At 40.9% G+C, this 15,916-nt stretch overlaps 1 protein-coding gene across 11 annotated transcripts in view; it reads right to left on the bottom strand.

The window, feature by feature from the left end:
• Window positions 1–15,916, bottom strand: part of TNRC6B (trinucleotide repeat containing adaptor 6B) — a 122,411-nt gene that overhangs the window by 5,795 nt on the left and 100,700 nt on the right. For 8 of the 11 annotated variants that reach the window (XM_054167661.1, XM_054167664.1, XM_054167659.1 and 5 more), the window contains 10 exons: window positions 12,948–13,096; window positions 11,654–11,824; window positions 9,347–9,472; window positions 8,181–8,312; window positions 7,568–7,663; window positions 7,151–7,325; window positions 6,638–6,772; window positions 6,260–6,436; window positions 1,161–1,307; window positions 778–873 (listed from right to left, as the gene is read on the bottom strand). In XM_054167661.1, the coding sequence (XP_054023636.1) occupies window positions 778–873; window positions 1,161–1,307; window positions 6,260–6,436; window positions 6,638–6,772; window positions 7,151–7,325; window positions 7,568–7,663; window positions 8,181–8,312; window positions 9,347–9,472; window positions 11,654–11,824; window positions 12,948–13,096 (1,404 nt within the window). The remainder of the gene's footprint in view (window positions 1–777; window positions 874–1,160; window positions 1,308–6,259; window positions 6,437–6,637; window positions 6,773–7,150; window positions 7,326–7,567; window positions 7,664–8,180; window positions 8,313–9,346; window positions 9,473–11,653; window positions 11,825–12,947; window positions 13,097–15,916) is intronic. The other 3 variants (XM_054167668.1, XM_054167667.1, XM_054167669.1) reach the window with 2 other exon arrangements.

Here is a 15,916-nt window from a genome sequence, read left to right on the forward strand (position 1 = left end):
CTGGGCCAAGCGCAGTTCTCGGCTGCGTTCATCACTTCTGCTATTTAAGCACAATTCTTCAGTGTGAAGTAGATGTCAAGACAATGATGTCTCAAGAGAAATCTCTGGCATTTTTAAGTTCTAAATTCAAACAGTTTGTCTGGAGCAAGTACTTCCAGCATCCCACTCAGAAATGTGTACAGAAACCATTTTTCACAAGAAAGCTTTGGAGATGTTCTTATCAAGGATAAGAGGCAGCTATCTAAATTGCTATTTACAGACAACCATTACAAGCTAGGGGCCTAAAAGCCTCCTCTCTGTCTCTTTAGGTTTCAGGGAACGATCGATGTTACAAAAAGCGAGGCAAAATGCTACTTCCAAGGCACTCCAATACTCTGGAGTTAAAATGAGTCAAAGCACTCACCTGCTTCATTCACACATACAGGAGCACTTACATGTAAAAAACTGTGACAGTCCCCAAACTCCTGACACATGCTAGACTGTGCAGGTATTATTTTTTCCCTTTCTTTAGTATCTGTTTCTCACTGCTACCCTTTTCTTCAACTTCTGTAACTAAGAATTGTCTGTTTGGGCAGGAGGAAGGGCAGAGGACCTTAGTCTAGTTTTTGAAGCAATTAAAACAGAGTACTTTAGCATCAGGAGGAAAACTATCTGACCAGCCACACAATTTTCAAATTCCTTAGAAATTACTGGAAGACTCAATATTCAAAAAAGAACAAGAATGAGAAACCAATTAAGTGGAAAACTTAGTCCAAGTAAGGTTTGGAGCCTGCATACCTGAAGTGCTATGAACGTTGGTGAAGGAATTGTCAGAGGCACTGTAGGGCCAGGCACCAGGTGAAGGCAGCGAGGTGTTGAGGGAAGAATTAGACCCTATCAAAGGGAACATGAGAGAGAAAGAGCAGGCAAATTTCACAGAGTTTCTCTAATACTGATAAACCTCAAGAGAGCCATGATTTGTACCAATGCCAAGCTCTCATGGGATATACAGCCAGAGTGCAAAGACACATAAAGCTTCTCTCTGTCAAATGCAATAAACATATGACAGGAACATCAGAATAGTCTCAAGTATCTGAATAACTTCTTTTAATTATTTACTTATTTAATTAAAATGAAATAATTTAATTATTCATCAGATACCAATTGTTCACCATTTTTACCTGTGGTGGTGTCCCGCAGAAGTTGGTGGTCAGTATCTACAATGGGAGATGTGGCTGTCCCCCCCAGCACACTTCCAGGGGTCACATAGGGGTCAGATTCAGGGTCAATGTTTTGTATACCTTTCCATGGCACTCCTGGTTGGAACTCTGGGATGGGAAGGAAAGAAAGGAGTTAGAGGCAAAGAGGGAAATGTCATTTACTGGAAGTGATTGTTTAAGATCTTTTAGGAGAGTAAGTAATTGTCTTCGAAGCTGTTCCTCAGGGGGAAAAAAAGGAAAACAAAAAACTAAGACAACCCAAATCAACAAACAAAACATGCCCCACAAAACCACCCTGACTTTTCTTAATTAAAATCTACTTCACCTTTCCTCCCATGGAACTTTCTTTAGCATCTGAATACAAGTCTACAACACTGCTAAAATCAACCACTGGAAGCGGCACAAGTGCACACAATACTCCGTCGACTCTTTCTGCTTCACTACACTCACTCAAGGCTTTGTTTTACCCTTAATTCAGTGTATGTTTTTAAAGAAACATACCATTGCAAGACTGCAGCCTGCATACATTTTGTGCATGCAAAAGCCTTTCTCAAGGAAAGGCTACAGACCTTAAGAGTTTGTAACATGTCAAATGTCTTCACACCTTAGGTACGCACAAGCTCTACACATTACCTATCAAAACTGAGGTAATGCTAAGGTGAGATGCTTTGTGGCAAAAGCAATGTATATACTCATTGATAACCTTCATGCTTCATAATGAGATGGAGTATCTTTATCATGCTTTAGTTTGCTTTCAACTACAGCTCCAGGCATGCCAGATTTTTAAGATAAGAAGATGAGTTATATGAAGTATGAAAATACAACAACTTGTCGCTGTAAGAAAGATCAGTAACTGAGTAGATGTTCAATGAATAAAGTGCTGTGATCAGTTTTGGAAACAGTGATAAGAAAGTAACAAATGCCAAACAAGAAGTAGAGAAGCTTCAGATACTACATGACAGTTTAGCTAAGTGTGAAAAGAATGCCAAAGTGGCAGATTCATCCCTTGCAGATTCAAGTTTTGAAGTAATTAATAGAATATTTGAATAGAACTAAAAGTTCATGGCTGAAAGTAGGGTTCAGGATGTGCTCTCTAGAATAAAAACAGCTAAGGTGAATCTGGCATGGAAGGGTTCATGTCAATCAATCACCTTTGTAATGAAGAAGCATAGTTAAGACTATGAACTTCACAGACAAGTACAGAAGAAAAGGTAATACAACCAGTTGAAACAATAGGCAAAGCAAAGGCAGTATTAGATTCTTGTAATGCCCTGGCAGGAGAATCTCAGAGAATGCCTAAGAGACACTCCATTGAGTGAGAACTGCAGCCCATATCACCCAGTATTCTGCTAACACTGACAGGAAAGTACTTTCAGGGACATAACACAAACCTGGCCACTATCTGTAGGCTACTGCCCCCACACTCAAAGCACTCATAGTCCTTCTATCTAAGATGTCAGAAATACCCTCTATCTGCTAGCGCCTGCTTGATTGTGAAACTGTCTAGCACTTGCACCATGGTTTTGGTGCTGCAGGATTCACAGAATTACAGTTCTGCATTTCTCTTGTTCACAGCATTCCTTGTTTCATAAACCTCAGTCACATCTCTGTCTGTAGTAACCAAACAAATAATAGAGGATACCATTGCTTATTGGTCATACAGTCAGAAATGTATCAAGGAAAGAATACGCTCAGCTACTGCCAAAAGACTGCAATCCTCTGACAAGCAGAGGCATCTTTTTCTTAGACCATCTCTGTTCTGAGATAGAGTCCATGAACACAGGAATATTAGGACTTGTTTGCAAACAAACCCCCCAAACAACCACCAAATCCCCGAAAGGATGATGTCCAAGTCTTGCCTTTGTAAAGATTTCTGAGATTTGGTGAGACTGAAAATCAAGTGCACAGTAAGCACTTGTCAAAAAGTTAAGGACTATTCAAACCAGGCTCAAAAAAAATCAGGTGGGGTAGTGTATATAAATACACTGACTCATCAATGTAACTTCAGCATACTGACAAACTGACAAACCAGCCTTTGGGTCACATGCACATTCACTCTCTCTACAGACATGCTCTTTTAGTTTTAGATAGTCAAGAAAACATGAAGTAATTTCTCCACCAATACTTGAAAAGTCCTCCTCAAATGTTCAAGCATAAGATTATTAGGAAAATCATGACAGACACATCCAGGTCAGTTTGCCTTGAGTATGTGATTGAACTACTCTTAAAAGGGAAAATTACAGTCCAGCATGACCTAGGTATGCAAGTCTGTGTGACAGAACCAAAAGATACAGTTCTCACCAACGCAGCAAAACTTGCTCTCACCTCCAGCTGTGATATCAGTTTGACTGGGCACCACTTCATTTATCTTTGTGCTGAACAATACCGCTTTCTTGAACGGCAGAATGTCTGCAGCAGATGGCATTTAGGAGGAAAATGCGAAAGGTGCAGTCAGGGTGAATGCCGAGTGACTACTGTATTCATTCAGAGGAAAACCACACCTATTTCACGAGGTTTTCTCTTGTAAATGTGTTTCTGTTATTTTCCAGCAACAGGAAGGGGGAAAAAAATAAATCTATCTCCAGTGACAGTGGGCTTCATCTTCAAACTTGCAGAGAAAATGGATCTACAGTGTAAAACCATTTTGGGTCTTTACTCTTTTATCAAGGGTGTCGATAAGGTAGGTCATGATTTCAGCTAAGTTTTTCTTCCTAAAAAACCCTTAAGCTGGAGAGGTTATGAGACAGCCTCAGTGGCTGATGTTTATGGGGCAGTAGGACTTGTCCCAGTAGTCTATGGACTCATGAGAGAGGCCTAGCAATACAGCAATAACTGCATAAAAGCCACATGCCAAAATTCATGACCTGCTACAGACATCTGCAGTCTGTCATGGGCTACTCATTCCCACAATAAATTAGGCATGATACTGGTGACCCCAGTCATGGTTTATGTTCACACTTTGTGAACTCCACCTATGCCCTCACAGTGGTGAAGTAGTCAGCAACAGCTATAATTCTACTTATTACCAACTCAGACTGCAGGCATCACTAGGGAGGCTCTATAGTACCAACAAATGGCAAGGAGTAGCTATTTGGCTTCTCACTTCTTTAACAGCCTTCTGGTACCAAGAAATGTGTCAGAGCCAGTGGCTGCTTCAAAACCTATAAACGTGGAAGACCTGATCCTCATATTCCTCTCCTAACGTTCCAAGCAGGACTGTTTCTCAGTATTATACAGACAAATGATGACTGAAGAAACACGTTCAGCAACGATGAGTCTACAAGAGATCCTGGAAAAATGCTTGAGTTGGGGCATTTTTGGCATTATGAGAAATTACTCCATCTCAAGAAGCTCCACACTTAACAGAAATGTAGTGATAATATACTTCTACAGAGAGCAGTCAGTGGTATGAGATGGGACTTTTAAATCAAGAGCTTGTAGTGATAGGATGAAGGGTAATGGCTTTAAGATAGAAGAAGGAAAATTCAGACTAGGTATTAAGAAAGACATTCTTTTAGAGTGAGGTTGGTGAGATACCAGAACAGGTTGCCTAGGAAAGTTGTGGATGCCTCTTCCACAGAAGTGTTCAAGGAAGCCAGGTTGGATGGGGCCTTGAGCTACCTTGTCTAGTGGAAGGTATCCCTGCCCATGGTTTGTTTGTAACTAGGTGATCTTTAAGGTCCCTTAAAATCCAAATCATTCTGATTCTATGTTATGGTTGTACAGATGTTTTTGAGATAATTCTTGAACTCTCTTAGCTCATCAGAGTTTTCTTGCTGGAGTTACACGCTGAAGGGTTCCCACATAAAAAACTCTAACTACTTTTTGTAGGTTTCCCGTGGTTGTATTTGTCACACAGATTCCCAGGCTTTCTGATGCAAAGTCTCTGCTCCTGGATTACCCAAGAGATCACAGTATCACCAAGGTTGGAAGAGACCTCAAAAATCATCAAGTCCAACCTGCCACCCAAGACCTCACGACTAGACCATGGCAAGATGGTACTTGCACCTTTACTCTTCGTGCTTGAGGGAATCCACAGCAGAAGATTTGCAGTCTTTCAGGCAGAGGAAAAATTATAATTGCAGCAGCCACCACTTGCTGAACAGCAGCACTGGTGATTAGTCCACACAACTTCAAAGATGTACTTAAACAGGGCAAACAGGGGACTAAGAGGATCTCTGGCCATCCTTTTCAACCCCTACCATTCTCTGATTCTGTGACTCTACTTGGTCCTTAATGAATGTTTTATATAGAAAATTGTGTGTGTGTGTCTGTGTTCAGATACTTCTTTTTCCCAGATGTCTGAGTTTTCTAGCAAAAAGATAGAATTCTGCCAGTGAAACTCTAGAGGACCTAAAGAATGTGCTACTGCCTGTAATCCCAAAAAGCAAGAGACTTCACTCAAGCCGCAAGATTGCTGAGCAGTACTGAAACAGAGCAAAGTGAACCACAACAGCAGAACAGAGAGATTTTACACATATCATACCGATACTGCTGGCAAAACTCCCTCACGGTCTGCAATACATCACGCACTTGGAAATTGCCAGAAAAAACGTTCATGCTATATAAAATACGGAAGGTCAAGGCAATTCTGTTCCCACCATCATTAAAAAAAAAAGCTTTCACCTCTTCTGCTTTCTGATTCCATGCCATCAATCACAATTTTTACACCCTGTGTCAGCCTAACACAACACAATTGAAGAATCAGCGCAAGAGGAGGGAGCTGTTATTGTGTCTGCTGTGAACCAGTACTCCCATGAACATTTTTTAAGTGTGAAGTCAAACTACAGAAGGTAAGAGTTCACCCAACAAAACCCACAGACTATTCAGGCAATTCAGCAGTTACTTCATATTCAGCCCAGCAACTTCTTACTGCAAATTTAACATTTATGTTCTAACGTGGATTAAAAAACCCAAACCAAACAAAACAACAGAACAATAAAGAGGATAGGCCAAACAAAGGTATTTCTGTTGGAGTGGTTATTTAAAAAGTATGATGAGGAAAGATGCCAGCACATCTACTCTAAAGCTGGGACATAACCCCTGCCCTTGTCTAATACCTGGAGGCCAGCTGGCGTTGCTGGATTTGCTTCCGATCTTGTTTGTTGGTGGAGATTTGGCAGGTAACCAACTATCACCAGCAGGGCCTGCATGGCCACCCAGTGGGTCGCCCTGAATTATATCAAACTGGTTGTAGGGCGATCCTCCACGAGCCTTTCCAGGGGGCACTATTGCACCTGAAGAATTAAAAAAGATACATTTACACCCAGGAAAAGTTGAGAGCTTTATAAACGTGGTATGCTAACCCAACATCTATTTAATATGCATACCGGTGAGGTAAGGTATTTACTGACTTGAAGCTATTTTATGTGAACTGTTTTACCAATGGCAAGGTGATACTGCAAAGGCATTCTCAAAACAGCCAGTCCCCTTCTCACCATTTTTGTGGATATTGGCATCTTGTGAGGCCACAGAGGGCAGCCCTTCCATCATAGTCCACTGCTTAAAGCGGGATTCTGTTCCAGCCTCTTTTCCTCCCACCATGCCGTAGTCCATGCCACTTGAACCAAAGCCTGTGAAACAAACAGAACTCCACTGTTATTAGCTCTTTTTGGTTTAAACAGCTTCAAACAGTGAATAATTTGTGATCACAGGAAAGGTTAAAAAAAAAAAAAAAGAAAAAAAATTAAAATCAACAGCAGCAAGTTAAATGTTCAAGAGGTAACTTCCAGATAGGCTTGTTAGGGCAGTATGCCACCAAAATACACTTTGCTGATAGGTTTACTGTCTTCCTCTGTAATGGAAAAATAATGCAATTTGATCAAGAGTTGACAATTGCAACCTTTACTCTAATGGCTTACACAGAAATGACTCACTTCTGGACCCAGACATAACTGGCCAATATGGTAACTATAGGCAATGCACCAAATCTCTTTCCACAGAGCACTTACCTGAACCGTATCCAGGTATTTGCCCTTTGGTCTGTAAATCTGAGAGACCCACATTCAAAGGATTGGGTACCATGCTGTCTAAATGTGGCTTAGGCCCAACAGGGTGGGATGGTGAATGCTTCATGCCGGGCTGCCGCTGCTGCTGCTGCTGCAGGGCGCTCACCATACGAGCAATCTGCAAACAAAAACAAACAAAAAAGAAGATACATCCTATACTGTAACAGAATTCCACTAAACATGAAGAAATGGTGACTTGAAAGTGATCTAAAGGACCTCATGTTCTGAAAAGTGCAACCTGAAGAGCATGCAGACTGAAGAGAGCAGATGATGTTACTGAAACTAGTGTCATCTTTGCTGCAGAGGGCGTTTACCTGGGACAGCTTATACATTACACGAATGACAAAAGAAGAGCCACACCTGTTGCTCCTGCTGCTGTCGCACAGCTTGGTTTAACTTTCTCTGGCTCTGTAACAGCTGTTGCTGCTGCTGCTGCTGCAGGAGGAGCTGACATGCCTATGAGATAAGTTGAGGTAGGAAGAGTCAAAATACAGAGCTCATCAAATGAACTGTAGTTGTCAGAGGCCAGTTACTAGGATATGCTTTGCTCAGAGCTTATGTAAACCGTTTCTCATTCCACACACTCAAAATGACAATGAACCCCTTCAAAAAATAATACATCCTTCACTTGTTTTTAACTTCTTAACATCATGCAACAGTATTACTGCAACCTGCTTTATTACAATCATTGTGACTATGAGTCTGAGGAAAGCCTCATTTAAAAAAAACGACAAATAGCTTTCCGTACAAAGTCATCATTAACCTACTGCAACACCCACCGTAACGACACAGGTCTGTTTAGTTTATCTGCTGCCCTCTGACAGGGCTGTATTTTCTTCTACACCAAACAGGGCATAGTTGTACAAAAATAACACAAGATCAGTAGAAAAAAGCCCACAGAATTAGAATAAACGTAAAAAGAGAGCTCAGCAGACAATTTATAAACTGTCTCACAGGATTACTAGCTACTTACTAATTGAAACTGGGGAATCTGTGGAAGCTGGCTCAGCATGGCAATCTGCTGGGGAGAAAGCTGGGGGCCCATATTGAAAAGACCAGGATTCAAGCCACTGTTGGGAAACTGTTTGAGCATGGAGGCTGAAACCTGCATGGAAACAAGTTACACATCCTTAAGAAATGCACTGCTGTTAGGAAAGATGATGAAGTAGAAGCATTTTTATAAAGAAATGGGTATGGCACCAATCTTAAATGGTGTTCTGGGAAAGACACTACGGATTTCTTAGCACATCACATTTAAACATGCACAATCTATGACTTGAGCAGAGTGAATACCTCACTTGATTGACAATATACAATATTACATGTGCAGATGCAGACACACACACAAAGGTTCCTCCCCCAACCAGGCGGTTGCTAGAGACTGCACTAAATTAAAATGCTGATATATATGCAGCTAACCAGTAATCACAGCACTGCATCATCACATTAAAAATGTACTGGCTGACAAGGGAAAAGAAAGGCATTCAGGCAGTCACTGGAGCAAAGAAACAGTGCCTCACAGAAAGAGTTAATCTCTTTGTATGCTGAATAAGCTATAGGAAAAGACAGGAGTAGGTGGAGAAGAATTACCCAATTTCTCCCTGCATGATTTGAGTTACACAAGTACAATTCAAGAGAATCTTTAGAAGTCTTCACCAAGTCCAAAGCAAAAAGTAAATGTTTGTATTTGGAAGCCCTGAGGTCTTAAGAGCTCTGCAATGTAAATGCAACATACAGCCCTTCATTTGGCCTCTTTCCAGGGGGCAAGGAGCAAAGGACAAGGCTGACTGAAAAAAAAAGTAATAACCTGTTGCACTTTAAAAAAACAACAACCTTGCAGCTTTCTTTTTTGTTGCTGTTTTGTTTTTGTTTTAAAATACTTTGCAAAATCTTACGCAAGACATAGGATTCCTGAACCCACTTTGAGGTTTAAAGACACTGGTAGCAAGCAGTTACCATCAACTGCCTTGGAATTAGAAAGGCTAATCCTTCTGCACTCCGAGATTGAATTTTTTATCTAAGTTTTCAATTTCTTAACATCAAGTCAAGACTAAAATAGATGTTTAGGTAACCTCCATGATTTGCTCTGAAGGCTGTAGCTCTATTTTTACAAGTAACCAGTTACTATAAATTCCTTACCTGGGGAGAAAGAAATTGGGGAGGCACTTGCGCCCGGATATTGGGGGAAGGATTTAGTGGCTGCACTGGTGTGTGCATGCCCCTCGATTGTGCTGTGCTGTTTCCAAACAAACCATGATTGCCACCCTACAAAATTAAAGCAGTAGTGAGAAGATGAATCTTTCAGGATATGGATTTCTATGCTATGAACTACATATCAACGACAATGAGGCAAGCACTGATTTAAATAGAGTACCCTTTGGATTGCTAAGAGGTCTGTCCTAAATTAGTGAAATTCTACCTGGGTTAAAACTGGTCTGCTGTGTTTTCAGGATGCAGGCTCTCTCTCCTCAGCATTGAAGAGTCATGTTTATCCACTTGTATCAAAGCACAGGACAAAGCTAAGGTTTTGTATTTTTCACATATTGGGAAATGGAAACTTGGGAGTACGAACAACATGCTCAAAAGAACTTTCTATCGGCATGGTATGGAAGACAGTGGCAACAAGAATTCAGGGCCATCATTTTAGAAAAGCCATGTACTTCCTCTGACTAGGTTGCTGAAATACTGTACCATTCATAAGCCTATTATTTCCTCTGCAGGCCTGCCTTACAGTAACTGAAACTAGAATACTAAAAACTTATTCTACAGTTTCCCTTCTGATGTGAAAACATCAGCATTCTGGATTGGGATGGTTTGGTTTTTATTTCTTTGACATGAAAGTGAAAAGTGGGAAAAATTTCTAGTGAGAAAAGAATGTTTGGGCTTTTTTTTCCTCCCAAGAATACCCACTGCTTGAGCTTCCTTAATGAGACATATTCACTGTTTCATAAGCAAATTCTGTCATAATAAACCTTACTGCATGAATGAAAATCACCAATGGAAATTCATGATTATGTTTCACTATTTCAGCCTCTGAGCAGACTGTCTTTATTTGTAACATCCTTCAACAAAAGCCACATGAAATGTTATGGACAGACTCCTACACTGACAGTCACATGCTGCTGCTTCTAAAAGCTGAAGGTCATACTCCAAAAGGTCCTCAAGTACCATGATTCTATCTTTTCATTTTCAAGCCCCTAAAAACATCACATCATCTGCTGTGTATCAGAATATTTGTAATTCTCAGGTACCTGGAGCTCTAAACAACACATTTTCCATCACTCAGCCACCATTTTCTGTTCTAACTCTCCACTGCAGTACTGCTATACTCAGTCCTTCTTCCAAACTGAGACTGTGCAGGCCTTCTCATAAACACACTTTCCCTCCCTTATGTACCCAGATTTCATAAACTGTGCTTCCCTTCTACCATTATACAGTGCAATCTCCACCATCCTTTTCTAAAACTGAAGTCTGTTACCCTGCCTCTACACTGGCAGCATTATGGATTATCTCATTCACCTGCATCATGTTTTACTTCCTTTACATACCTTCTTCTACAGAAGCAACTTAAGGGCAAGCATGAAGGATATACAGAAGTGTTTATTCTGGAAAGAACTGACTGGGGTCAAACTACACTGAAGTTTTTGAGAGGCTTCAACCTGCAGCTACAACTTTTGTTCTCCCTAAAGCTCAAAGAAGTTCTGCACACTGAATTCAAGAACATGCCTGCAAATCTGGGACTTCCTCTGATATTCTACACTGATTGTGTCACATGGAAACAGAAAGACAACATAAAGAAACATCATCATGTTAGGCACGTGACTACAAAACCTAGTGTCTAGTTGCAATAGTGAAGTTTGTCTTTTGTTTCCCAGTATTCCTGAAACATTTTCTTCCAGCATAATGCTAAACATAACAGCCAGAAATTCTTCCAAACTACAGTTAACCACTTCATTTCCTCCCCATCATTCCCACCCACACAGAACACAAATATTGCTACTCAGAGTTTTTAAAGGCTGCTAAATGAATCCTCTCTTTGGGGAAGGCAGAAGGGAACAGGCACAATGCAAAATGAATGCAATTTTTTAAAGGCACATTTCTATATAAAAGGTCATCAGGTGGAGTCTGGAAAAATTCAGTGGTGGGGCAAATCAACAGCCTCTAACCAGGTTTTAAACAGCTACTGAAATATGAAGGTTGCCACTAAATTCAAGGCATCTGAAAAGCACATCTATCTGCCGCTGCGCTGTGATTCAGGAAGTAAGAGGCCAACAGATGGAATACATTTTGATAATAGATATCAAAGTGGATTGATTCTTAATGGCCCAATATAGCTTCAATTTCCACTAACAATATTAGTTTATTTAGTAGGAAAACAAATGCAAACTGGGATTAAGCCCAGGTTGCAGCCTTATAAAAACACATCTTACAAGGTGGCCTGCTTACTTGTCTAGCAGCGAAGTTTTGGGGACTGAGCCCTGAGCCGATTGCCCCAAGGCCGACGTTGGATAGTGTGGAACCAGAGGGAGACAGCTTGTAGCTGGGAGAAGGGGAGAAGGGAGAGCAGGGAGCCTCATCCCCAAGGCACCCATCTTGATTGGAGAAAGGCAAAGTCAGCTGAAGCAGCAGTTAGCCAACAGCAGGAGTTGGTTAGTGAAGCAACAGAATGCAAGAGGAGAGAAAGAGGGACTGTGAGTGACTAGGAAGAAGCAAAGTTAATTTGTAAGAGCAATTACAAAACTACTGACTCAAATGATCACTTGACAATTAGGATTTTGGTCTAAGGAGATCATCAGTAATTCCTAAAGGCTCCTTTTTAAGAGTACGTTTTGAGCTCTCATGAAGTTCATTTCTGACAGTGGCTCTTACTACTACAGAACAATAAATCTTGAATGAATTCCTAATGTTAGGACACACCTGCAAACATAATTTGTAAGGAATGCATGAGCTCTGCTACTGGTATTTATTAATTAGGTCACCAGTGTAAGCGGACAAAACTGGTTTTTGGCCTGTTATAACAAGATGGAGGAGCTGAAAAAATTCATTAACACACCTTCAGAATTTCTAAATCAAGTTTCTTTTCTATTTTACATTCTACTGACTGCATTAAATCCCCCACCAAAGCATTCTCACTCTGTTAGACACCTTCCAATTCATAAAGTGAAGCAATTATTATTTGCTAATGACAGCAAAAGCTTCTATTTAAAACAGGCAAGACCGGGAAAGAAACACTACCATAACATACAACAGATGTCACAGAGAAACAGATGTCATACAGAAGCCTGCAGTACAGGACACACAACAGAAGAGGTTACAGAATTTAGAAAGGGGTTTCCACTAAGTGACAGACATGAAAGCAGAAAAAAAATTGGAAGACTGTGATTACTTATATTTACTTAGATCTAAGCCAATGTTTTATAATAGCTGATTGTAGTCAGTAGCCAAATGAATCATGATTAAACCTATAATGAATTTCAGTGCTACCAGTAGTTCACCCTTCCAAGAAAAACAAAGGAACTTCTGTCCATATAAGAGCAGTCTGTTCTAGCTTCATTCACCTCAGAACATTTAGTTTGGCTACGCTCATCTGACACCTCAGTTTTGTACACACATTCATTCTACACAATCCCCCGTATCTTTGGGCATTGAGTTTGTCCAAGCACTTCCAGAGGAGGAGGGTAAAAACTGGGACCTCAAACACAGAGGTTGAAATTAATTTATCTAAAGATCCTTTTCTCACCTTCTCAAAATAAGGCCCACTATCTGTGGTTCCCATGTCTTTGGAATTAGGTGGACGGAACCCAGATCTATCCTTCCTCATCATGTCGTTGAAATCCCCGAGATTCATGGCTCGTTTGTCTACCTCAAACTTCTTTTCTGGGAGACCACCTGTCAGGAAAGAAAAAAAAAAAGGAAGGACAAAATTAGTGCAAAAAATTCTACTATGTTTTATGACAGCAGGTTTACAGCCAAAGAAAGTATCTTTAAGAATCAAGGTACAAATTACATCTCCTACAATGTAGCATAGATATGGTTGCCATTAGAAGTGCTGAACCACTTAAGTAGGAAGTTCCACTTCCAAGCCTGAACAAGCCTATTTACAGAGCTCAGTGTGAAGTACTTCCTCACAATTTCTGTACAAATATGAACATATGCATTTCTGCAGCAGCCTAGTTCAGCTACTGCTCATAACTTATTCATAGTTCTCAATCTCTTCCACAACTCACACTGTTATTTATTGCAAGGCATTCAGGATCCATAGACACCACTCTTCAAGGTCTCCATATATCCATTTACTGGGTTTGGCACTGAGAAAGAATTTCTCAAACTACAAAACCACACAGGCAATTAGATCATGTCTCCAAAAATTGTTTTGGTTGGAAAAAACTCTCTAAGATCACTGAGTCCAACCATTGACCAGCATCTTCCTGCTAGAGAAACTGCCTGCTCATGGCTTGGATAGGTGGATGCTTCGCTGGGTAAAACAAACTAACTGGATGGCCAGATCCAAACAGTGGTGCTGAACAGAGCTAAATCCAGTTGGCACCCGGTCGTAAGTGGTGTTCCCCAGGGCTCAGTATTGGGGTCGCTTCTCTTTAGTACCTTCACCAGTGACTTGGACAAGGGAATTGAGTGCACCAGACTGAATGGGAGTGTTGATCTGCTCAAAGGTAGGAAGGCTCTGTAAAGGGATCTGGACAGGCTGGATTGATGGGTCAAGGTCAATGGTACAACGTTTAACAAAAACAAGCGCTGGGCCCTGCACTTAGGCCACAACAACCCCATGCAATCCTACAAGCTTGGGGCAGTGTGGCTGACAACCTGTCTGGCAAAAAAAATGACCTGGGAGGTGCTGGTTGACAGCTGGCTGAACACGAGCCAGCAGTGTGCTCAGGTGGCCAAGCAGGCCAACAGCATCTTAGCCTCTATCAGGAATAGTGCAGCCAGCAGGAGTAGGGAAGTGATAGTGTCCTTATACTCAGCACTGGTGAGGCCATACCTCAAATACTGGGCTCAGTTTTGGGCTCCTCACTACAAGAAGGATATTGAATTACTGGAGCCTGTCCAGAGCTGGAAGGGCATGAAGAATATGTCTTATGCAAAGTGGCTTTGAGAACCAGGATTGTTTAGCCTGGAGAAGAGGAGGTTTAGTTATGATATTGGGGACAATTTCTTTAAGAGTGGTCAAGCATTAGGGCATGTTTCCAAGGGAGTTGGTGGAGTCACCATCCCTGAAAGTGTTTAAAAAAACCCAAACAACAAAACAACTGTGAACTGTATAGACACGGCACCATGGGACATGGCTTAATGGCCACAGTGATGTTAGGTCATAAACTTACAGCTCTTAAACAACAAACATCATCTAGTATAGTGTGACTTCCAGACAGTTAACCAATATCCTTCACCCTGTATGCAATGATTATACAATCACTAACAGAAACACTTTTCAAGTGTTCCATATAGTCAACTGCCATTGCTCAGCAAGTTATCTGGTAGAACATGAGAAAGATGTTAACAACAGGTGATCAAACTGCACATAAAGAAATATGGAGTGAGCAAGATAACATCTAAGGTTATCAGCCAAGTACTGACTGAAGTTAGTTTTCTACCTTACACACTCAGCTGACACCAAGAAACAACATTTTGTCACATTTGGCACCTGTGAAGTATCAGATGCATATTACCATGTTGAAGTAGATGGGAAAGATATTTGCTTCTAAACAGGGACAACATGATTGAAAAAAGCTTAACTAGTATTTTTAGCTTTAAGTAATTTTGGTTAGTAGCACAGATGGCCTTTCCAAGAACAGTTTAAGAGTCCTGTGACCACAGCTAATCAACAGCTATGACTCTTCCAAAGGATACCCTACCACTGACAAAACACCTAGATATTACCAAACAAAATGGGCAGTTCCAGTATCATTCACGTACCTCCTAAACACTTCTCTATTCCTCAGATAACCTTCTCAAAACCAGCATCTCTTAATGTCCAATCATGAATGAGTAATATTCATAGGTATGCTACAGCAAATAACCCCATGTAATTAGTGGTTGCTTTCACAGGTTTTCTTCCTGGCATGGCTTTCAATGTTGATCCAGCTTCATCCTTTCCAATGCTTTCAACATCATTTATCACAAAAGCACTTGACAAGTCACCTACCTTTCTTGGCTCAAAATTGGAGTCAACTTGGATGAGTTCATCCCTTTCTAACATATCCTAAAGCTAGAACTGGCTTTGTAAAAGCAGTCATATAAAATGTCACATACATCTCAGTCCTGTCAATACCTACATCTAACCACTGCACACAACAACAGGGCACTACCAAAACACGTGTGCTTTAATTCTACACAAGAAGCTCTGTCAGTTGGCTCCTGAAAAGAAACTGAAAGTGAGACAGGGTTGCCTCACCATCAGAAATGAAACTGGGTCAAAGCCAACAGAAGATGACTAAGGCACAGGAACACCCTTTTGTTTCTTCAGTTATCCCCATGTTCCAATCAACTCCTCAAACATTACTGAATGATGCCTTGCAAAATGGCTTCTTAAATAACATGTAGAGCATTAAGCAGCAACTTTAAGGGCTTCAAGCACAGATATGCATGCCACTTAGTGCTGAGGCAGCTGCTTAAACTTCAATACAAACAAGATCTTGCCAGGAGAGATGGCAGCATTCATTTATCTCATTCACAGAAAACTCTGGTATAACC

The sequence above is a fragment of the Dryobates pubescens genome, chromosome 15, assembly GCF_014839835.1.
Source record: "Dryobates pubescens isolate bDryPub1 chromosome 15, bDryPub1.pri, whole genome shotgun sequence".
NCBI lineage: Eukaryota > Metazoa > Chordata > Aves > Piciformes > Picidae > Dryobates > Dryobates pubescens.